The 25001-nt window shown below is 46.0% G+C and overlaps 1 protein-coding gene across 6 annotated transcripts in view; it reads left to right on the top strand.

Annotated features, from left to right (window-relative positions):
* RPTOR (regulatory associated protein of MTOR complex 1) overlaps window positions 1-25001 on the top strand; it is a 349270-nt gene that overhangs the window by 269234 nt on the left and 55035 nt on the right. For 4 of the 6 annotated variants that reach the window (XM_089901574.1, XM_089901575.1, XM_089901571.1 and 1 more), the window contains 3 exons: window positions 1769-1852; window positions 3267-3377; window positions 24420-24494. In XM_089901574.1, coding sequence (XP_089757700.1) covers window positions 1769-1852; window positions 3267-3377; window positions 24420-24494 — 270 coding nt within the window. The remainder of the gene's footprint in view (window positions 1-1768; window positions 1853-3266; window positions 3378-24419; window positions 24495-25001) is intronic. The other 2 variants (XM_089901573.1, XM_089901577.1) reach the window with 2 other exon arrangements.

Below are 25001 nucleotides of genomic sequence, written 5' to 3'. Positions count from 1 at the left end.
TCTCCCACCTCCCTCGCTGGTCTCTCTACCCAGCTTCTCCCTTGCAGACCACCCCAGGCTGGCTGGCCCGTCCATCTGTTCTTTCCTCTTGCCTCATTCCAAATCTTCTCTTCCAGCGGCTCCTTTCCCTGACCCCTATTCCCCCTCCTCCAGCAGGCTTTGTCGGTCATGCCCGCCAGCTGTCTTGGAGTCTGTTTCTCCCCATCGGTCATGGCCACAGTCAAGTCCACCCATCCCACCCCTCCATCCATCTTCCTGCCAGCCTATTGCCTGCAGCAAGCACATTGGACGGGTCCCTCTGCTGCTCTTCTTAGGAAAAGCCGAAGCCCTTAGCTTGGTCTGCAGGTCTGGCTGGTTCTGGAGCCTCCCCCATTAGACTGGCCACCTGCCCTTCCTTGGGGAAGGCCCACATTTTCCCAGCCCCTCTGCCTGGAACCTAGGTACCCCACACGTCACCCACTGGGAGGGAGAGCTTTCAGACCCCCAGAGTAGGGAGTGGCCCCCAGTTGTCTGTTCGATGGTTATTGCAGTGTGGCTGCGGAATGTCTGTGTCTGGGCCAGGTGGTGATGGGAGGGGCCTTGCTGTTCCCAGTTGCACCCAGCACCGCACCCGCACACAGTAAGTGCTCTGTTCATGTGACCTCTGGGTAAACATCGTGAGGGAAAACTCAATATAAATGACTCCATTAAAGTTTAAAGCTTTGATATAACACAGGAAGAAAGAGAAAAATACGTGGCAGAGGTCGCTGTTTTTAATTTACAAAGAATCCTTTCATATCAAAAAGAAAAAGCCAGACATTTAAGTAGGAAAATAAGGACATGCATGGCCAGTTTACTAGAGAAATAGCCTATTAACCTATGAAAAAATATTTAACCTCACTTGTAATCAAAGAAATTCAGATTAAAAGAACATTTTATTATTACCTATCATGTTGGGAAATAATAGTGTAACGTGGGCTAATATTTTGCTGGTAGCTTTTAATTTGATATTTAATAGAACTCTTGTGGGTGGGTCTTGTGTTATGAATTAGGAAATTAAGGTTCAGAGAAGTTATTTTCCCAAGGCCAAGTAGCCCGTGAGCACCAGAGCAAACATGTCCTGGTGCCCGGTATTCAGCCAAGGCTTGGTGGGCAAGTTGGTTCAGCTGGAGGGCAATCTGGTGATATAAGTGTGTATGCTCTGACCCTGTAATTTTACTTCTCAAGTTTATCCTAGGGGAAGGGGAAAAAAACGTAAATGTGCAGAGATCTACCTGGTAGAATTTTTATCACAGCATTGTTTACAATAGCAAAAATTTGATAATAATTTAAGTATCTAGCAATGGGGAGATTGTTTAAATGAATTATGCACATTTACAGAAAAGTTCAGTGCTGCCGTTGGCAGCCATAATGGTCAGACGTATCTAGCTATGTGGGGTGAGAGTGAGGGTGTCAGAAAGGAGATGAGAAACACAATAGTATCTTATCGAATTTAGAACAAACAGGGCACGTTGTACATAGAGAACAGTGTCTGGAAGTGGATAGACCAGTGTCATCAGTGGATATTTTCTTAAATGAGGTTATAAAGTGTCTGTTCTATTAGTTCCTACAGCGTACACATAGTTTACCTGTTCATGAAGAAATGGAGCATTCCCAGCCTGTGTAAAGCATGAGCCATAGAGAAAGGGGCACCTGCTGACCTGGGAGAACAGCTCCTGGGGATGCTCATCCTGGCTCCGTGTTGCGGGGCAGGGGGTGTTGCGGTGACACCGCCTCTTCTCCCTTCCAGGTGCTGCTGAGCCAAGTGCACCGGCTGAGAGCCCTGGACCTGCTGGGAAGATTTCTGGACCTGGGTCCCTGGGCGGTGAGCCTGGTGCGTGCTTCCTGTGTCCGCAGTGGGGGGCACGAGACTCCACGTCACCGTCTGACAAATCAAGGGACCTTGGCCATGCGGCCAAGGATGACTGTGGGGGTGGCCATTAAGCCCGCAAGGCTCCCGTGGACCTCGCTTTTTGCACCTTCATTGTCACATTGTTGGGGGGCCCTTTCCCATCCGCTGTTAGGCTTCACCTTTGCAGGACAGAAAGTGTCCTTTAGGGACACTCTAGGGAGGGGCTCACCCCTGCCAGGCCAGGAAGCTGGCAGCCTCTGGGCTGAGTCCCCGGCCACACGCGGCGTGTGTTCTCCTGGGAGAAGCCTGCGAAGCCTCGCTCGCCGTCCTTTCACTGTGGTTTTAGGCACAGCTCTGAAACACTTTTCTATCATTCTATTCACAGGAGAGTGGAAACAGCCATTCAAAACACTGACAAAAATAGAGTCAAAAGTGATCCATTTTTTCAACACATAAATCACCAGGGAAAGAGATCAGGAGGAACCTAGAGATAAAAGGGGATTCAGGAGATCCACCACCAGGTGCAGGGTCTGGACCTTATACGGCTCTATTTGTAAATGAAAGTTTGAAAGTTAAAATTTGAAAAATTAATATTCATGAAACAATTAGAAATTTTACATGAACTGGATATTTTATGTTATTAAAGAATAATTGTTGAGACTTCCCTGGCAGTCCAGTGGTTAAGACTCTTTGCTTCCAATACAGGGGGCGCGGGTTTGATCCCTGGTTAGGGGACTAAGATCCCACATGCGGTGCAGCGCAGCCAAAAAAACCCAATAATTGTAATTGTTCATTTTTTTAGGTGTGGTAGTGGTATGTGGTCATGTTTTCATAAAAGAGACCTTATTTTTTAGAGATAAACACTTAAGTGTTTACAGATGACACAATGTGATACCTAAGACGTGCTTCAGAACATTCAGGAAAGGACGGTGGGTAGGGCCAGCCAGGATGCCACGCCCTTTCGGTTGATGGCGTTGAAGCCAAGTGATCGGCATATGGGAGTTCAGCATATTATTTTATCTCCATTGATGTATATTTAAGTTTTTTCATTGTATATTGTCAACCAAGAGTCATAATTGATAGTTCAACATGAAGGAGAAGAGGGAAAACCTAAAAATTAGGAAGAATGCACGAGCAGTCCTTGCTAGCCCTCTTATACTCCCAGGTGCCAGCAGGGAGGCCGTATGTAGCTCACCACAGGTAGACTCAGGTGGAGGCCTGGCGTGTCTCTTAGCTGCGTGGGCTCATGCAGCCCAAGTAGGCAGGCCTGGGTCGCTTCCAGGAGAAGGACTGGAGGTGAGGGAGGCACGACCCTTCCCCATGCAGCTCCATTAGTGCTGAGGACGCCATGCGCTCTGCTCCCTCCGGCGCGGGGCTGACGTGCTCTCTCTCGCAGGCCTTGTCTGTGGGTATTTTCCCCTACGTGCTGAAGCTGCTCCAGAGCTCAGCCAGGGAGCTGCGGCCTCTCCTTGTCTTCATCTGGGCCAAGATCCTCGCCGTGGACAGTGTGAGTAATGTCTGTCCCCCACCACCACAGGAGAGCTGCTGAGAGTAGGGCGGGGGGCCCGGCCCCACCGTCCATTCTCCCTCCTCCCGGCCTCACGCCCTCCATGGCCTCCCTCCCTCCCAGGAAAGGCTGTGCTTCTCCTGTGCCCAGTTCTGGTCTGTCACGCTGGCCCTCGACTCACCTGTTGTCTCTTGTGCGCTGCCCCCTCCTCACCCACAACCACCCCTCCAGCCGGCGAATGACCCTGCCCGCTTCCTTCTTGACGCTCGGCCCTACCTCACCCCATCAGTCTCCTGTCTCCAGCTAGTGTTTTTCCTCCCCAACCCTGACCCTGGGAACAGTCCCCTGGAGGCCCAGGCTGTCACCTGTAAGGCTCAGGCCGCGGCCCTAGCGGTCACTTCTCAGCCATGACAGCCCAGCCCAGCCCACGTCTCCAGCTCTGCTCCCAGTAGGCACCTCCCCACCCCTGTCCTCGTGCCTGTGGGTCTGCAGTCACATGGCCACTGCTCGAAGTCCTAGGCAAGGCCCTGTACTCAGAACTGTGCTGAAGGCCATAGGTGTCGCTGAGCTCAGCCGTCCCTGCCCTCGACACTGTCCACTGGGGACAGAACCCTCTGCTATGAGGCCGAATCCGCACACATGCCTGGCATGAGGGTGACTCTTCAAAAAGTCGAGAAATCTTGTGGGCAGGGCTGCATTTGTGTGCCTCAGTGTAAAGGAGATTATAACGTTAACCCAGGTGGCAGGGGGCCACCGAGGCCTCTGCTGCAGGAATTCATGCCCAGAGGGAGGGGTGAGGGTGGCCAGAAGGTGGGGGCTGCTGGACAGGAAGGGCCAGGGTAGGGGACGCACAGCTAACAGGAGGGCCAGGCAGGTGTGGAGAACAAACGGCTCTCGAGTTTGAACCTGTGTGGGGCGTGGGCCGGCTGTGTCAGTGACAAAGGGGCGCCGAGCGGGGAGGCGTGGTGAGGGGAGCGCTCAGGGGACCGCTGGTGATGGGGCCTCGTGGCCTGGGAGGTGGAGACTAGGGCCCTCATCTACCCGATGACAATGGCAGGCAAGTCCTCGAGGGGAAATGTGACATGAAGGCCCAGCGGGCTGAGGGCTGAGCTTCGGGGTCTGCTCTTCGGGGGACAGAGAAGGGAGGGTGGAAGGAGGTTGTCAGAGAGGGGAGGGCTGGGAAGTCTGATAACAGAACATGAAGAAGGAGGCTCCGGAACAAGGGAGAGCACTGGGAGCGGGACAGAGACCCTCAAAGAGGCTGCCGCACTTGGCAGTCAGGCTTCAGAAGTGTGTGGGGAGGGAGGCAGAAGTGGGGGCTCTGGGGAGGAAGGACAGGGTGCGGCCCTCAGCTTGCTTGAGGGGTTTGTAAGTGGGCAGACGAGTTGGCATCAGTGGTTGGGTTTGCTTGCTTGTTTTGAAGGAATGGTGACTTAAATGGTCTCTAGTTGGGAGAAAAGAATCAGCAGAGAAACAGCCATACATCTAATTGGACTTTGACCCGCTCGCTGTGTACATGTGCGTGTGCACACATGTGTGTATATGGGTGACACCCCGTGGCAGGGGCTCTTGTGTGAAGATTCTCTTAGTTCTTGCATCAACTCCATGCTATAAGTGTGGTTTTGTAGATTATCTGCAGATAAGAAAATGCTCATTTAAGGAGCTGCCCAGGAGCCCATAGCAAACCTGTAACAATTTGCTGTGAGCTGAGTGGAGCCCATTCCACCCACAGGAAAGGGGGATCAGCAGAGCCACAGAGAAGGAGGGCAGGAAGCAAGGGCATCACCATGCAAAGGGGGAGACCATTCTCTGCTCTGCAAGGGGTAAAAGGAGAGAGTGGGGGACCTCAGCTCATAGTGTCAGCCCCTCCTTCCTGTCCAGGACCCCTGCGCCATTGAGATAGCCCTGCAGGCCGCCCGCTACCTGGGGCTCTTTTCAGCTCACACACGCACAGGGCTTCCACTCCCTAGCACCGGTGGGCCTGGAGGTGACAAATGCGTCAGGCAGATCCGGCCACCTGGTCCTGTCCCTACCGCCTTCGTGCATCAGTCCTGCACACTGCTGCCCGAACCCACTCACGTGACCCTCTTTGCTCCGGGCCCCTAAGAGCCATGCCTGCCCACTCAGTGAGCCTCTGACCTGGGTCCCCACGGACCTGGGCCCTCCTCTCTTATCTGGGCTCTGCGCGGCTGCTGAGGCCACTTCCCCATGCCGTGGCGGCTGGAGCTTTGCTGTGAGGGGGCTAAAAATGGGTAACGACTGCATGAGACTGTGAGTGTCACGGGGGCATCCCCAAAGAAGGTGTCATAGTCTGTGTGCCTCTAGGGAGAAGGCTGTCTTTCATTACGTTGGGTTGGGTTGGGGTTGGTGTCTGGAGTCATCTTGTGGAGCAGCCTTGTTGGTCTCCTGGTTCTGAGAGGTGGCCTGTAGGCTCCCGGGGCATGTCTATACAGACAGTCATGTGGACTCTCCCAGCCCTGCAGTTCGCTCATTTTCCTGGTCTAGCAGTACTGACTGGGAGGCTGCAATCAATACACCCTTGCATGTTCCCGATTTTAATGCTCGTCTTGATGTTGGGAACAGCCTCCATCCTCCTCAGTGCATCCAAGTCTGACCTTGACCTCAGTTCAACCTTGGCCCTTTTTGGACCCAGTGCCCTGCTGTGTCCAGTCAATGTCCTATTGCTTGTCTGCTCTGGAATGATGGCCAAAATATTCTATATTTCAACAAAAGATTTATCCTTCTACCCATTGAACTAACTTTGGATAAACAGTGACTTTAAAAGACCAGCCAAAAGCCTGGATTTGAGAGTTTAAAAAACTGAATTTAGGTCCTGTTGCCCTCAGTTTCTTAAGCCACAGCTATTTTTCCTTCCCGCGGCCACCATCTGCCTCTCCTTAAAGTTGTGGTAATAACACCGCCTGCAGTGTGGCTACAGAGATCAGAACTACGGTGTATAAAGCAGTTTTGGAAATTTTAGAGTGAAGGGAGTAGCGGTAAAACCTCATTTCTACCCAGCCCGCCTCTGCTACACTAAAGCCTTTTGTTGCTGATTGGAAAGCCTGGTCTTGTGGCTCAGGAAACTGTACCTTTTGGTCATTTCTACTTTGCCCTTTGTCAAATTTAATTGAAAAGCCAAGCTACATAAACAAGAGGGCTTTTCTGGGGAAGTTATTTCAGAACCTTCCTTGCTTCTCTCCTACTTCAATACCTTTGTCATCTGTATCACATGTTTAGAAATTCACTGGCACTGCTCTTGGTACCTGGCCATTAAGGACCATGTGCAAAGGTTCTGGATGCATAAAATGGAGAGACTACCATGACGCGAAGCCCAATGAAGGGGAGGGACAGAAAAGATTTCCCCTAAGAGATGAGGGGTGGCAATCGGCCACCCAGGCCTTCTCCCCGGGGCTACCAGTGCTACAGAACACCTTCAGCCAACTGTGATTCTTGTACTCATCAGGATTTTTAGTAGCTTTTAGTACCTGGAAATAGAGAATGTCTTTATATTTAGTCTTTGGAGTGGCTATTTCTGCTTTAATTTTTTTTCTTTACATGAAGGTAGATGACCCTTCAGAACTGCACTTTGCTGCTGAATTCTCATGGAATTTGCAGTTAATCATCGTAATCTGGTTTGAAACTGCCTCTTGGTCACATTTGTCTCCAGGGGTCTGTTTATCTCTGGAGCCCAATATGGGAGAGCTCATCGACAGCACAGATGCTGCAGTGCTCCTCCATTACACCTGCTCTAAGGCCATCTCAGGGCCTGCGTTCACTGTCTGCTTGATGCTGGAGGAATTACACATTTAATAACACTTGAGGAGCTGTTCCTGGGCCCAGCTGGAAATGTCCTAGCCTGCAATGTTCTTGTAAATGCAGGCGCTGGGACCATCCTCTGAATTAGCTCCTTAACCAGCTTGTAGCACCTGTTTATTTAAGGGCAGTCATCCCACTGAGAGACATTTTTTAGTATTTCCGATTGAGACAGCATCATTTACTTCACCCTTCCTTTTCATGATCACCCTGGCCTGAGTTTCCAAGAGATTAAAGTTCCGTGTGTTTCTGAGGAGTTGTTCCTCCCCTCCCCTCCTGGCATCTGGCCTCCGCGTACTCATATGGTATGTGCCTCCCGCAAAGCTCAGAGCTCCCGGAGTGAGTCCTTGATGTGGCCACCATGAGGGTCAGAAGGCATGTTGTTTGTGACAGGGACGCCTACCTTGGGATGAAGGAACCTGCACAGAGGCACAGACGAGGCGAGGCGTCCCGGCACTCCAACGCACTCAGCTGTCCCTGGGCTGCGGAGCTTCCCACCCTCAGGGCACTTCCCCAAGAGTTAAGAAGGTGTGGGCCCCACTCAGGCTGTACTCCCAGCTAAGGGATGAGTCTTGGGCCCCCTCTTTATCCCACAAGCATATGTTGAGCACACACTATGTGTCATTATGTGAGGGGCTCCTAAAGGATTCAGAGAATTACCTGAATTTTTTTTTTTGAGCTCAAACGTCCATTTATTTCAAAGCAGTAATAATTTAAAATTATAAAAACCTTTCCGCCGTCGAACACGTAGAGGGTGAGGTCGGATACAAACGGGAAGGGAGTCAGACGCCCGGCCCTGGGGAGGCTGGGCTCCCTCCGCAGCCGGGAGGGGCAGGTCCTCCAAGCCTCCACTGCGGTGGACCCGGTGGCACCGCAGTCCATGGGCGTGAGGGGTGCAGGGGGCTGCAGAGTCCGCAGTCCTGGCCCGCGGCCCAGTGCTCGCCCTGGGGGCCGGCCAGGATGCTCAGGAGCTGCTGGCTGGGTTCTCATTACCGGGCGAGCTGAAGGGGGAGGACAAGGAGGAGGAGAAGCTCACCACCGCCAGGCCCGGAGGTGGGGGGGGGGGGTGCCGGTGGCCGTGTTCTGTCCTGTGAGGCTTTTTTGGCAGATGGGGCAGCTGTCCAGCCAGGGCACGATGCAGCTGTCGTGGAAGAGGTGGTTTCAGGGCAGCTGCCGCACGCACTCGCCCAACCCATAGTCGTCCTTGCACACGGGGCACTCCAGCCTGGAGCCTAAGTGCTCCTTGGTCACGGGGTGGTGGGGAGGGCCTGGATTTTCTTTTTGTCTGCGGGCGGGGGGCCCATGTTTTCAAACTGATTGAGGTGCAGGAATTACCTCAGCCTTAGAGACGGTAGGCTCAGTCTGGGAGGAAGCAAGGAGGGGAACTCCAGAGAGAGCTACAGGCTCAGAAGGATCATGTGCCATTTGACTGAAGGGGCAGTGTGCACTGTGGGGACACTGATGTACAGAGAAGGCGTGCCTTGGGACAAGGAAATCTAATAACAGCACATTAGGAAAGCCCTTTCCTGTTGTCTCAGTGCCCTGATAATCTCCAAGAGATCTGGTCCCAGAGGATGTCTTTTTAAATCACCCATACACCATGTTACTCTACACTTACTGCTACCAAGCAAAAATTACCAGACATGTGAAGAAGGAGGAAAATATGATCCATAATGAGGAGAAAAAGAAAATGAGTCCACCGAAACTTATTCTGAACTCTCACAGATGTTAGAATTAGCAGACAAGGACATTAAAATGGTCGTTAGAAGTCTGTTCCATATAAAAAAGCTCCACTGAGACATGGAAGATATTAAAAGGACCCAACTCAAACTTCTAGAAATGAAAACTATGATACGTGACATGAAAAGTATACTAGATGGGATTAACAACCGATTAAATGTTGCAGAAGAAAAATTAGTGAACTTAAAGGCATAGTAATAAAAACTCCAAAATGAAGCACAGTGAGAAAAGAAACTTTTATAAAGCTAAAGGAACATCTTTGAGTTGTGGGACAACTGCAAGTGACCAAATATATGTGTAGTGGGGGCCCCTAACGGGGGATGGCAGAAAAAATATTTGAAGAAATAATGGCTAAGATATTTTCAGATTTGATGAAAACTATAAACCTACAGATCCAGGAAGTTCAACAAACCCCAAACACAAGAAACATGAAGAAAACTACACCAGGGTACCTGATAATCAAATTGCTTAAAAAACAAGTTAAAAAACTCAGAAGCAAACAATAAGAAAAGGAACAAAGAAGCAAAGATAAGGATGACAGCAGATCACTTGTCAGAAACAGTGACCAGAGGAAGACAGTGGGGCTGCATCTTTAAAGTCCTGGAAGAAAAACCATCAACGTAGAATTCTGTACCCAGTGAAAATATCTCTAAAAAATGGAGGCAAAATAAAGACTTTTTAAGACATATAAAACTGAAAGAATTCCTCACTCATAGATCCACAGTATAAGCAATGTTAGAGAAAACCCTTTGGGCAAAGGAAAATAATACCCGGAGGAAACATGCATGTACACCATATGGTGAAAAGCACCAGGAAAGAATGCTCCACTGTTAACTGTATGGGGTTTATTTTCCTTGTTATTTAAATCTCTTTAAAAGATAATTGACTGTTTAAACAAAAAGTAATAACAGTGTACTATAGAGTCTATAGCATATGTAAAAGCAAAATGTATGCTAACAGTAACAAAAAGGTTGGGAAGAGAGAAATTGAGGAAATACTATTGTTAGGTTCTCTTCACTTCATTGAAGTGATATAATATCACCTGAAGGTGAACTGTGATAAAATGTAGTCTGTAAACCTTAAAGTTATCACTAAAAATTTTTTTAACTGTAGCCAATTAGCTAACAAAGGAGATAACATGAAATCATAAGTATATACAAGCAACACAAAAGAAAGAAGAAAAGGAGGGAAAGGGAACAAAGAATAGATGAGATAAATACCACAAACATAAGACAATAGATTTAAGCGTAACCATATCAATAATCACAATGTAGATAGTCTAAATACCCAATTAAAAAGCAGAGAGTGTCAGATTGGATTTAAAAGAAAAAAAAAAAAACAAATTATATGAGCTTGAAAGAAATGCACTTTCAGTGTGAAGACACAAATAGATTAAAAGTAAAAACATATCATGCTACCACTTAGCAAAAGAAGGCAGCAATGCCCCCGTTAATATATCAAAGTAGCTTTCAGGGCAGAGAATATTACCAGAGACACAGGTGTTTCCTGACACTAAAGGAGTCCACCCATCGTGAGAATAGAACAGTCTAAATGTTTATTCACCTAATAACAGTATTTCAAAACACATAAAATGAAAACTGGTGGAACTGCAGGGGGAAATAGGTAATCCATAATTACACCTGGAGAATCCAGCACTCTCTTCTCAGTAAATGACAGAACGAGTAGACGGGGAACCAGGGAGGTTCTCTCAGACACTTGAACAACACCATCCACCTGCTGGACGAAACTCCACACAACTGTAAACCACATGTTCTTTCCAAGTGCCAGGGACGTACACCAAGATGGACCTCATCCTGCGTCGTAGAACAAACCATGACACATTTAAAAGAACTGGAATCTTACACAGCGTATTCTACAACCACAGCGGAATCAAATGCAAAATCAAAAGAGGTAATAGGGCAAAAAAAAAAAAATTTTTTTTTTAAAAAGAGGTAAGGGCTTCCCTGGTGGCGCAGTGGTTGAGAGTCCGCCTGCCGATGCAGGGGACACGGGTTCGTGCCCCGGTCCGGGAAGATCCCACATGCCGCAGAGCGGCTGGGCCCGTGAGCCATGGCCACTGAGCCTGCACGTCCGGAGCCTGTGCTCTGCAACGGGAGAGGCCGCAACAGTGAGAGGCCTGCGTACTGCAAAAAAAAAAAAAAAAAGAGGTAATAGGAAAATCAACAACACTTGGAAACTAAACAGCATACTTTTAAATAAATGATTAAAATATTTTAATTATAAAAGTTTAATAAATAATATAAATATATTGTATAAAATAAAACAATATTAAAGTATAAATGTTATATAAATAAATGTATAAGCAGCATAAATATGTAAAATCATATTTATAATTATAAGTATGTATAAAATAAGTGGGACTGCATCAAACTAAAATCTTCTGCATAACAAAGAAAACAGTCAACAAAATGAAAAAACAACCTTCAGAATGGAAGAAAATATTTACAAACATCTATCTGATATGGGGTTAATATCCAAAATATACTACTATAAGGAACTCTTGCAATTCAAAAAGAAAAAACCTGATTAAAAAATGGTCAAAGGACCTGAATAGACATTTTTCCAAAGAAGACATACAACTGGCCAAAGGGCACATGAAAAAGTGCTCAGCATCACTAACCATCAGGGAAATGCAAATCAAAACCACAATGAGGTATCACCTCATACCTGTCAGAATGACTGTTGTCAAAAAGACAAGCGATAACAAGTTCTGGCAAGGGTGTGGAGAAAATAAGGGTGTGGAACCCTTGTGCGCTTTTGGTATGAATGTAAATTGGTGCTGCCACTATGGAAAATAACATGGAAGTTCTCAAAAATTTAAAAATGGAACTACCATAGAATCCAGCAATCTCACTAATGGGTGTATATCCAAAGGAAATGAAGTCGGTAGTATCTCAAAGAGATACCTGCACACCCAAGTTAGTTGTAGCATTATTCACAATAGCCAAGATGTGGAAACAACCTAAGTGTCCATCATCAGATGAATGAATAAAGAAAATGTCACACACAAACACACACACAGTGGAATGTTATTTAGCCATAAAAAGGAGGGGGAGATCCTGCCATTCATGACAGCATGGTTGAACCTGGAGGACGTTGTGCTAAGTGAAATAAGCCAGACAAGAGAAAGACAAATGTATGATCTCATTCATTTGTGGAATCTTAAAAAAGTCAACTCGTAGAAACAGAGAGTAGAATGGTTTTTGTCAGGGGCTGGGGAGTGGGGGAAATGAGAAGATATTGGTCAAAGAGGACAAACTTCCAGCTATAAGATAAATAAGTTCTGGGGATCTAATGTACAGCATGGTGACTAGTTAACAATACTGTATTGTATACTTGAAAGTTGGTAAGAGAGTAGATTTTAAGTGCTCTTCTCATTCTAAGAAAAAAGAAGGTAACTGTGAGGTGATGGATGTATTAACTTTATTGTGATAATCATTTCACAATACATACTTTAACCATGACATTTTACACCTTAAATATATACATTTTTGTTAATTATACCTCAGTAAATCTGGGAGAATATGTATATTTTATAATGTAATTGATATTTATATACTTTAGTATAATTTGTATATAATTATAAATATTTATAATCATATAAACATTTATATTAATATGTAAAATAATGAAATAAAACTTTTTAAAATAATTTTTTTCAAAAAGGAGGTCTTCAAGGGAAGTAAAAAGTACCTTAAACTGAATAAAAATGAATATACAATATATCAAAACCTGTGGGACACAGCTGAGCAGTGCTGAGAGGGAAACTTCTAGAACTAAATGCATACAATAGAAAAGAAGAAAGACAACATTTAGGCAAAAACACAAGGTACAAAGTGATACATAGCCAGGAAAAATATGGGTTATCTTCACTAATCATATTAATTACATAAAGATCAAATATCTACCTTTCTTGGTCCTGTGCAGATATGACTTTAGACAGATCTAATCTTTCTTCTGATATTTTTCACATACTCTTTTAGGCAGACACAGGGAATAATACACAATTCTGTGTCATAAAAATTATTCCAGAATCTTTCAAGGGAAGAACTTCTCGTGAACATAATTTTTTTAAATGATAAATATGGACGATTATAATTACTTATAGTCCTGTAAAGGTAATAAAGAAAGGTTTCAGGGACTTCCCTGGTGGCATAGTGGTTAAGACTCCACACTCCCAATGCAGGGGGCCTGGGTTCGATTCCTGGTCAGGGAACTAGTTCCCGCAAGCATGCTGCAACTAAGGAGCCCATGTGCCACAACTAAGGAGCCTGCCTGCCGCAACTAAGACCCGGTGCAACCAAATAAATAAATAAATAAATGTTAATTCCCCTATTAAAAAAGAAGAAGAAGAAAGGTTTCAAATCACTGACTTCAGCTTCAACCTGAAGATGTTAGTAAAAGAAAAGCAGATTAAACCCAAAGTAGGTAGGAGAAAGGAAATAATAAAGATCACAGTGGAGATCAATGCAAAAGAGAACAGAAAAGCAGTAGAGAAAATCCATTCAACCAAAGGCTGGTTCTTTGAGCAGATCAATAACTGCTCAGACTGATAAGGAAACAGAAGACACAAAACCCCAAATCAGGAATGAGAGAAGTGGCATCACTGAAGGTTCTGGAGACACTGAAGGGATAGTGAGGGAATTTATAGACAACTTGATGCCCAAGCTTTTGATAACTTTGTTGAAATTAATTCTTTGAATGACACAAGCTGCTCACTTAAGAAGATATATAATCTGAATAGCACTGTATCAATTTTTAAAATTGTATTTGTGGTTAAAAACTTTCCTGCAAAGAAAGCTCCAGGTCCAGATGGCTTCACTGGTGAATTCTGCCCAAAAGTTAATGAAGAAATATACAGATGGCAAACAAGCATCTTCCCATATCATCCTATGATACTTGCTTTGCCCTGATACCAAAAACCAGACAAGAAAACTACAGACCAGTGTCCTTGGTGAAGATAGATGCAAAAATTGTAAACCAAAATTTAGCAAATCAAATTCAACAATATATAAAAAGGATAGTACATCATGACCTTGAAGGACTTATTTCAGGAATGTAAAGTTTTTAAAGATTGAAAAACCAATGTAATTTATCATATTAGCAGAAGAAAACCCATATTATTATCTCAATAGACAGAAAGAAAGCATTTGACAAAAACTAAAATCTATTCCTGATTTTAAAAAAACACCTCTCAGAAAACCAATAAGGGAACTTCATCAGCATGAAGAATAGCATCTACAAAAAATGCTACAGCCAACATCACACCTAGTGGTAAAAGTCTGAACACTAAGATCAGGAGCAAAACCAGGGCATCTGCCCTCATCACTTCTTTTCCAAGTTTTGCTGGAAGTTCTAGGTAGTTCAATGAGGCAAGAAAAAAAAATCCAGTTTGGAGAGAAAGATGTATAACTGTCTTTATTTTCAAACAGCACAATTCTCTGTGTAGAAAATCTGACTGAATCTACAAACAAACAAACAAATACTAGAACTAATAAGTGACCTTAGTAACATTGCAAATTATAAGATCAGTACCCCAAAATGAGTCTTATTTATATACACTATTAACCAATTTATACAAACTGTTAAGAACATTTACAATGGTATCAAAAATATGAAATACTTAGGGATAAATTCTGGCAAAGATATGCAAGACATACACTGAAAACTGCAAACTATTGGTAAGAGAAATTAGAGAAAATCTAATAAATGGAGAGATATTCAATTATCATGGGTCCTGATCTTAAAATCCATATGGAAAAGCAAAGGACCTAGAATAGCCAAAACAACTTAAAAAAAAAAATTTAAAGGACAACTACTACCTGATTTCAAGACTTATCATAAATCTACAGCAATTAAGACTGTAGAAGGGGCATCAAAATGTGCAAAATATCAATGGAACAGAATAGAAAGTCAAGAAATAGACACACATATACGGACGACTAATTTTTGAAGTTACAAAGACAGTTCAACTCAGTGGAGATAGAGATAGCCTTTTCAACATGTGGTGCTGGGGCCATTGGACATCCATCTGCAAAAGTGAACCGCAATCTACACCATGTACCATGACAAAAATTAATTCAAAATGGGAAAATATTTGTGAATCATTAATTTGATTAAAAACTTGAAATTAGAATATGTAAAGCACTCTCAAAATTCTATATGAAAAGAAACACGCAAACCAAAATAATGGGCAAAAGCTTTGAATATACACTTCATTAAAGAAGTATGATGGCAGATAAGCACATGAAAAGGTGCTGAACATCATTCATCACCAGAGAAATACAAAGTTAAAACTGCAGTCAGATACCACCACATACCTATCAGAATGTCTGAAATGAAAAAGACTGATAGTATCAAGTGTGGGCTGGGATTTGGAGGAACTGAAACTCTCATAAATTATGTTCGGAATGCAAATGGCACAATCACCCTGGGAGGTTTCTTCACAGTTTTTTATAAAGATTAACATACATACTCAACCATCGAATCCAGTCATCTTACTCATAGATAGTCACCCAAGAGAAATGAAAGCATATGTCCAGACAAAAACTTCTACATGAATGTTTATAGCAGATTTATTTGTAACAGCCAAAAACTGGACATAGCCTGAATGTCCATCAACAGGTGGATGAATAAGCAAATGGTGATTTACCCATACAATGGAATACTACGCAGCAATAAAAAAGGGTAAACTAATCCCCAAATAATTATGCTGTGTAAAAGGATACATGTTGTATTATTCCATTTAAACAAAATTCTAGAAAATGCAAACTATAGCCACAGAAAGCAGATTAGTGGAATAGGAGGAAGGATTCCAAAGGGCATAAGGAAACTTTTCAGGAGATAGCTTAATTACCTTGATTGTAGGCATGGCTTCACAGGTGTAAACATACATCCAATATTGTCAAATTATATAGTTTAAATATGTGCAGGTTTTTGTATATCACTTATACCTGAATAGAGCTGTTAAAAAATTCAAATTGTAGAATAGTCCACAAAAAAACTGTAATTGTCCTATCTAGATTTTCAATTCAAGAAAGACCAAAAAATGTGGGGAAAATTGTTCCAGATTAAGACTAATGTTGCATGACAACTAAGGGCAGGTTCTGACTGGATCCTGGATCAAAAACCAAAGGCTATAAAGGACATTATTTGAACAATTGGGAGAAATTTGAATAAGGACTGAATATCAGATAATAATATTGTATCAATGTTAAATTTCTTGAGTGTGATCATGGTTTTGTGGTTATGTAAGATAATGTCCTTTTTCTTAAGAAAATTTCCAGGCAAAATGTCATGCTATCTGCAGCTTTCAAAAAGTGCAGAAAAATACAGGGGAAAGGAAAGGGAGAAGCAAATGCAGCAGAATATTTTTTACTAACTGTCCTTCAGGTTGTGTGATGGAATCAGCTATCAAAAGCAACATTACACGTAGATGAGAGAGTCCAGAGAATGTGGCAAAATCTACCCTACTCTGGGAGGATGGCAGTGGTTGTCTTTTAATAGATACCTTAAGTTGTTTGTTATCATTTGTTTCTCTGCTAATTAACAAGATTAAGAGAGGGGGAGGGACTTCCCTGGTGGCTCAGTTGTTAAGAATCCACCTGCCAATGCAGGGGACACGGGTTCAAGCCCTGGTCCAGGAAGATCCCACGTGCCGCGGAGCAACTAAGCCCTTGCACCACAACTACTGAGCCTGCGCTCTAGAGCCCACGAGCCACAACTACTGAGCCTGCATGCTGCAACTACTGAAGCCCAAGCCCTAGAGCCCGTGCTCCACAACGAGAGAAGCCACCACAGTGAGAAGCCCACGCACTGCAATGAAGAGTAGCTCCCCCTCACCGCAACCAGAGAAAGCCCACGAGCAGCAACGAAGGCCCAACGCAGACAAAAATAAAATAAATTAAATATATTTATTAAAAAAAGAGAGGGGAGACAGTTAAAGATTTCTATAAGCTAGGTTCCAGTTAATAGAGGTTTTTTCATAGACACAGCTAATATGTAATTCAGGCAGACCTTCCCTAGTTACAGCTGATAAAGTTTTATTTATAGTGCCACCAGGGGATTCCAAGGGCACAGTGTCACTGAATTTGGAAAAACATTGTGTGTTGGTATAGAGGAAGTACATCCAGATTTGGGGACACAAAGAGCTTCACTGTGTGTGCCAGCTATCCCAGTCCCAAGAAGGAACACGTTGTGTGAGTGAAAAGCAGATCAGAGATTAGTAGAGTTTAATTTCTGTAGCTCCCCCCGTCCTCCCCACATCTGTTGCTAGTTCTCCTTCTCAGTCTCAAAACTTCTGCTGTTTTCTCTGCATAGTGATTTTATCCCAGCTCACTGACTCTGAGGTTCACAGCCTCTCTTCCTGCACCTGTATCCCCCCTTCCCCCCCGCCACCCCGCTGCCAGCTCACAGTTGAAAAAGTGAGCAGGGTTAACTTCCTCTCCCATCCAAATATGATTCACATCACCCAAATTGGAGTGTGATCAGGTGGGCCAGAGGATCTGCCATCCAGAACCTGCTTTCTTTTTTTTTAATTAATTAGTTTATTTATTTATTTTGGGCTGTGTTGGGTCTTGGTTGCTGCACGCGGGCTTTCTCTAGTTGCGGCGAGCAGGGGTTACTTTCGTTGTGGTGCGCAGGCTTCTCATCGCGGTGGCTTCTCTTGTTGCAGAGCACGGGCTCTAGGCGCGTGAGCTTCAGTAGTTGTGGCACGTGGGCTCAGTAGTTGTGGCTCGCGGGCTCTAGAGCACAGGCTCAATAGTTGCAGCGCACGGGCTTAGTTGCTCCGCGGCACATGGGATCTTCCCAGACTAGGGCTGGAACCCATGTACCCTGCATTGGCAAGCGGATTCTTAACCACTGCGCCACCAGGGAAGCCCCTGGAACCTGCTTTCTTAATGGTCCAATCACAGAAGGCAGGGCAGCCCATGGGGCTGGTCCTATGACAACCCGGGGTAAACATACCTCCTGTGCTGGGAGTTTGTGTCCTGAATGCCTTGTTCTTAGCAGTTTTCATTTTAATAAGATTTTTTTTTAATCATAATTTTATATTTACAGAAAACGTAAGACGATAGTAAATAGAGTTCCCGTATGTCCCACACCCAGTTTCCCCTGTTGTCAATACCTTACATTAACATGGTACAGCTTGGTAAGAAAGTGGCGGCCTCCTATAGGGCCCATGCCAATGAGCAGTTGCCAGAGCTGCCACTGCCAGTATCCCTGTCTCCATAGTGAGCCACGGCTGCCCCCTGCCTCCCAGGGGACCCTCCAACACTAGCAGGAAGGAAGGAGGGGATCATCTACGATCCCCTACCATGGATTCTCTGGGACAACAAAAATGTCCCTTATTTGTAAAGAAGCCTTGGAATTTCCAGGAGAAGATGGAAAGCATGGATCAGAGAAGGATGAGCAACTCTCCCAAGTTCACTCTGCTGACTGGTGATCAGATCTGGGTAAGAATTCCCATCTTCATTCAAAACTCAGAGCCCTTCTATATACCATACCACAACGGGGCATATGCAGTCCATTCATCGATGAAATTCCCATTTTTTGATTATTCACCTTTGATTATTCCACTGTAACTTCCTTTCTAATGACTAACAGTTTAAATAGGAGGACCAAAAGTCTACTTTTCACTGAAATTCTGTATTTTTAGATAAGCCCGAGGACTTGGGATTCAGTGTGAAAAAGAAATAAAAGAAGCTGTTCCATTAAAAAAACAACAGGGCTTCCCTGGTGGCACAGTGGTTGAGAGTCCGCCTGCCGATGCAGGGGACACGGGTTCGTGCCCCGGTCCGGGAAGATCCCACATGCTGCGGAGCGGCTGGGCCGTGAGCCATGGCCGCTGAGCCTGCGCGTCCGGAGCCTGTGCTCTGCAACGGGAGAGGCCACAACAGTGAGAGGCCCGTGTACTGCAAAAACAAAAACAACAACAACAACAGCAAAACATGGTACATTTTTTAAAACTAAGGAGTCGACGTTGATACACTGTCATTAACTAAAGTCTACACTATTCAGCTTTCCTCAGTTTTAACCTCATGCCCTCCTGTTGCTCCAGGACCTCTCTCGGACCCCACATGGCAGTCATCACATCTCCTCCGCCTGCTCTTGACCGGACGGTCTCTCAGACTTTCCTGATTTGAAACCCCGACGGTTTAGAGGAGGCCTGGGCAGGGATGTGCAGACTGTCCCTCTGCTGGTTTGTCTGATGTTTTTCTCGTTGTTAGTCTGGGCTTGTGGGTTTGGGGGAGGGAGACCACAGAGGGAAAGTGTCCTTCTCATCACATCCCATCAGGGTCCATGCTCTCAACATGACTCCTCACTGTGGCTGGGCTCTTGGTCACCTGGTTGAGGTGTCCCTTGGTCACCTGGCTGAGGTGTGTCTGTCAGGTGACACTGCTGGGAAGTTCCTCTTTCTCCCCTTTCCATCCTGTTCTCTTTGGGGTGGCATCACTGTGATGCACTGAGTTTTTTTTTTTTTTTTTTTGCATGACCTGCTTTATGCCTGTTGTTGACCACTGTTCCTTTATTCACCTTCATGATCTGTTTAAAAACTGAATCTCATTTTTTTAATAAATTTATTTGTTTTTATTTATTTTTGGCTGCATTGGGTCTTCGTTGCTGTGCGTGGGCTTTCTCTCTTTTCAGCAAGCAGGGGCTACTCTTCCTTGTGGTGTTCAGGCTTCTCATTGTGGTGGCTTCTCTCGTTGCGGAGCACGGGCTCTAGGCGCACGGGCTTCAGTAGTTGTGGCACATGAGCTCAGTAGTTGTGGCTCGCAGGCTCTAGGGCGCAGGCTCAATAGTTGTGGCACACGGGTTTAGTTGCTCCACGGCATGTGGGATCTTCCCAGACCAGGGCTGGAACCCGCATCCCTAGCATTGGCACGCAGATTCTTAACCAGTGCGCCACCAGAGAAGTCCCATGAATCTCATTCTTTTAATTTCTTTTATTTATTATTCATTGAGTCTGATTTTATAAGGCTTAGTATTGGAATTGTTTTGTTTTGCATTTCTGGGACTTTCTAATATTCCTTCTTTCAGTTTGCCCCCAATTGAGCCAACTGTCCTGCTGTCCCATCTTGCAACTACCTACAAATGGACAAAGGGACTGATTTGCTATCACCACGAACTGTCTTGTTAGTCACACGGTGTTGAGTGGCAGCCAGACCTGGCTTCCTGTGAAACTCCCACCCAAAGTCTGGCTTGCTGTGGGCACTTCCCACCTCCTCATTTTAATGTAAATAATTTAATTACATTGATGGTCCATTTAATTTCTAAACTATAGGTTATAGAACACAAAACAAAATCACAGCGTTGGAGAACACAGTTTGCAGAGACCCACGTTTACCCAGAAGCTGTAGTCAGCAAGGCTGTGCTGTGTGAGTGATTCCGGGTGTTGTTTTTATTTTTTGGTAAAATAGAACTGTTGTGCAGAATGGCCTCTTCTTAGCCATCATTCTGGTTAAATGAGGTGGCTGCTTTTCAGAAGTGCTGGGAGTGGGTTTTACTCTGGAGAGAAGTTCAGATCCACCCTCCTGGGGTCCCTGGAGAACTGTAGGCCAGCAAAGCAGAGACCTCACCCCTGCCACGTCCAGACAGGTCTGCCTGTCGCAACACTGGTTTAGCCTCCAGGACCCCCCACCTGGGAGGAGGCCAGGCCCTGCTAGACGTGCACATTGATGATGATGACAGGCCAGGTTGCGGCTGGGTATGTATGTGTCTGTCTGGCTGGCTGGCAGGAGGGATGGAGGGAGGCAGTTGTTCAAATGCCTGTACTTGCCAAGAGTGAAGTGAAAAGCTGAAGGAGGATGTAGGAGGCTTTCACCTGCCCTCCCCACGCAGGCCACTCGGCCCCACACAGGCAGATTGGACTGGGTGCTGCCAGGGAGGTGACAGATCACACTTTCGCAGGATGAATGGGTGCAGTGACTCAGGCTGCAGGGGACTTCCCGGTGCATCAGTCCGTCACCGAGGGCAATCCAGAGGCTGAAGGGCCGCGTGATTAATTGTCAGGCTGTGCTGACTCACTAGCTCTGCAGTGCTGATTCCATTTGGGGTTGGGAGAGGTGGGCAGGGGCTACTCAGCCAGAGACTGTAGCCCACACGACCAGGTCTCGGAAGTTTTATAGAAGGGCAACCACAGTTTGGATGTGTGGAGAATAAATAAGAAACTAGTAAAGAGATTACATATAGCGGTGGAAGAGATTTTTTTAAAAACCCCCATCTAATTTAATATTTATTTTCATTTTGTACCCAGATGTCACATTTTCTACATTAAGATATGATCATACTGACTCCGCCACCCCTTACAGGGACAGGGGATGGACGAAAGCTTCTCAATCTATACCTTTCTGTAGCATTTTGATTTTGAGCCTTGAAATACATTTACAAATTTTGTTCTGTTTTGGCTGCACCAAGCAGCTTGTGGTATCTTAGTTGCCCGACCAGGGATTGAACCCAGGCCCACAACAGTGAAAGCACCAAGTCCTAACCTCTGGGTCACCAGGGAAGTCCCTGCATTTACAAATTTTAGAACACATACAGAAAAGTAGATGGAAGGCATAAAAGCATTCATGTATCCCAGTGATTTTCCCACTGATATCAGTTATTTCAGCATTCACGGTGTCTATTCATTCTGAAGTTTACCTTCAACACAAGAGCATCTGACGAGAATATTTAAAGTAATAAACCATTTGTTGGAAAATGAAAACCTGTACGTATTTAACTATCTTGCTACACTTGGCAAGTGGGAAGGCCGTTGTGCCGAGGCTTTGAAGCGTGCAGAGGGACGTGCGTCTTTAACTGCCTGTGACTGTGCTTTTGGGTTTGTGAAGGACAGTGAGCTCTTGTGAGCAGTGAGCAGAATCCCTGCTCTGGGATTATTTTCTCAGGCGCTACTAGTTTTATGGCCACGTGCCGTTGTTAAAACTCTGGATGTATAAACAGTCCAACGTAGCCCTACATCTGTCTCCAGACGATTCTAATGTTCTGGTAGCAGTGGGTCAAGGTGCACTCCGGTGTCGCTGTCTCTTGTGTGAACCCGGCTTACCTCTCCGGCATCCTTTCCTCATCCCGAGGAGTGAACTCTGCGACCCGAGGACAGGAAACAGGACCCTCCCTCTGTGTGATTTTCTCCATATTCACGTCAGAACATGAGTGGCTGCGTCCACTGGCGACACTGCTCAGGACTGTCCTGCCGATTGCGCCTCATTTGATGCGTCATGCCTGGTGGTCTGTTGGTCTGTGCTCAGTTTGTGTCTTCCCGCTCCCCAGGAAACAGACCTTATAGTCTGCATTAAGGAGAATGAAGGTGGGATCTCCCCCACAGCATCCTTTGCCAGAATATTCCGAGGGGGAGCACCTGCCCTCCCCTGGTGAACTTACCCTTGCAGAAGCCAGGGTCTCTGGTCGGACTTGTCCTGGTCTCTGCCCCCTTCTGAGAGGGATCTGCTTGCAAACTGCATCTTCAGCTGCTGCCACAAGGAACTATGTGCTTGCTTCCCCTTCTGCTTTTCTTCTCTTCCTTGCCTCCCTCCCTTTCCCCCATGTTAAAAATATAATTCCATGAAATCCCTGAGACAGAAGCATCAGAGCTGTTGGGTGTGTAGTGGGGGAGGGGCTTGCTTAGGAAACACCATTTCATAGTCGTGCTCTTCCTCGCCTCCACCCTCTTTCTACCCCGGCCTTAATATGTCAAATCTGTAGCTTGATCTGGGGGAAAGCAGACACAAGAGGGGACCCTTCAAAAGCGGCTGTGTGGAGGAGTCTGGGCTGCCAGAGCCCTGCATCTCTCTGGGAGCTTTCCACTGGCCTGTGCGTGCACTGCATCTGTGGCCTGCATTTCTGGGCCTTTGTAGTTTCAAGGACTGTTTTCTCTTCCTTATAAGGAGGCACTTGGCCAAGTCAAGAGGGCAAGCAGGTGCCTGGTGGCCTGTGTCCCAGCATCCTCAGAAGTCAGAGCCCTGCAAGTCCCTGGCTCCCCGGCCGCGGACAGGGCTGGGATGGCTGATGGGGTGATTCTTCTAAACCAGTTCATAAAGGACACCTGCTGGGACCTGAGAGTGAGGATGGACAGGACCAGAGAGCATTATTGTGGTTCCCACCTGCATGGCAGCCTCGTCTAGACAGAGGTCTTTCAACATGGACAAGATAATTGCCGTTTCCGATACTGAAGACGTATTAAAGTTATAGCTTCACATACTCCCACAGGTGCCTCAGCTTCCGAATTAGCAGGATATGACTTAGTGACACGTCGTTTACTCTATGATGAGACATGTGCTATGAGCTTAGCTGTAAATGTGTGGGCCTGGATTTGACTTGTGGAATCTCTGGTTTCAAATCAAAGGACATTGGCTTCATTCTCAGATGCAGGTGCCTAAGCCTTGTCCCTGGACACGGGCAGTGCACTACAGGCACCAAATGAGTGCTCCCTCCCAGCTCCTTCTGGACGAGTCTCTGCAGAGGGCATCAAGCTGATGCCTTTTAGTCCATTTGTCAAAACCTTCATTCAAAGTGAGGCATCCCTTATGGGAGCGACTTGAAAGCCGCATGCTTTATTGGCTTCCCTGGCTCTTGGGGATTATTATCCTGCTAACCCGAGCCCCTGGTGCCCCTGCTTCCTGACCACCCCCTCCATCTCGCTCAATTACCACTTAAACAGCTGAGTCCAGTCGCCACCTTATTAGTTTATTGATGTGAGGAAGAAACACCTCATTATCAAAGCACCCTGAGAAGTGGGCCAGCGTGGGAGAGAGGGGGTCAGGGCTCCGGGCTGCAGTAAACAGCAGGTTCCGTCTGCAAAATCGCCCTGCCCCTGAGAGGGCTTCACACAGGGCGTGCCCCTGAGCCAGCGGTGCCCTGCAGAGGTAGAGATGTATTGCAGTGCATAACTTTCTCCTTTTAGTCTCAGAAACTCAGATCTTAAAATTCCGGTTCTCTCTTCTTGAATGGCCTTTTTCCCCTAGAGTGGAGCATGCTGGGAGCTGATGGAATTCAATGTCTCCCTGTGGACACGTTACCCTAAATCACAAAGCAGTTTTTCTGGGTATTGATCCAGGGCACGTCCCAGCTTGAAAGGCGCAAGGAGAGGCACGTGGGCCCCGGGCTGACGCGGGAGGGAGGATGTGAGCGGAGGCTGCAGGATGCAGACGGTCTCCAAAGGAGCCATCCAGCAGCCAGGGCGCCCCCATTCAGCAGGTACCCAGAAGGTGGTCTCGAGAACGCCTTGGAGCTGCTGCACTTCTGAGAGTGTGTAAGATGCCAGCCCTTTTCCCACAGCCAAGGAAAAATGTGTCTCCACACAGCCGTCGGAATTATTTTTTCAGATGAAAATTGGACTTGAGAGGAGAAAATGATTAAGGCATAAAATATTCATTGCACATTCGTTTGTTCACACATCCCAAGAAGAAAAAGAAGTCCCTTCCCGGAATTGCACTCACTGTTTCTCCTGTGTCTCTCTCTCCCCAGTCGTGCCAAGCTGACCTGGTGAAGGACAACGGCCACAAGTACTTCCTCTCGGTCTTGGCAGATCCGTACATGCCAGTAAGGACCAGCTCTGGTGACACGTCTCCCGGGGACTCTGGGGAAGGTTGCTCCACGCAGAGGGGCCGGCAGGGTGGCGGGAGGGGGTCCACTTTCACCCCGGCTCTGCCTCACTCAGACGGTGCCCTTTGCTTCCCGTCATATTATTTCAGTAGCTGCTTCCCTGAGTAAAGAGTTACAGTGAAACTTGACACACAGGCTGTATTTTTGTTTACAGCGAGTCCATTTTCTGAGCACATCTTTGTAGTGAAGTAGAATCCACTCTGCCTCACACCCTGTCAGCCAAGTTAGATCAATGAGCACTTGTACATCCATAATATGGCAGTTCCTTTGCCCAGTGCAGGTTCTGGACATGACAGGAGGCTGTTGCACCTTCTCAATCAGGAAAGAAAGCCGGGGAGGGGGGCGGGAAGGTGGAAAGAAGAGATTGAAAGTTTACATTTTAAATATATTTTATTGTATTAAGTTGTTTAAAAATTAGTAATCCATAAATAGCATATAGAATAA

Source organism: Delphinapterus leucas, chromosome 19 (genome assembly GCF_059928025.1).
Source record: "Delphinapterus leucas isolate spDelLeu-1000000601 "Yukka" chromosome 19, BTC_Dleu_Yukka2, whole genome shotgun sequence".
In the NCBI taxonomy this organism is placed as follows: domain Eukaryota; kingdom Metazoa; phylum Chordata; class Mammalia; order Artiodactyla; family Monodontidae; genus Delphinapterus; species Delphinapterus leucas.
The sequence above is the reverse complement of the archived record's forward strand: the minus strand, read 5'-3'. Positions and strand labels throughout refer to the sequence as shown.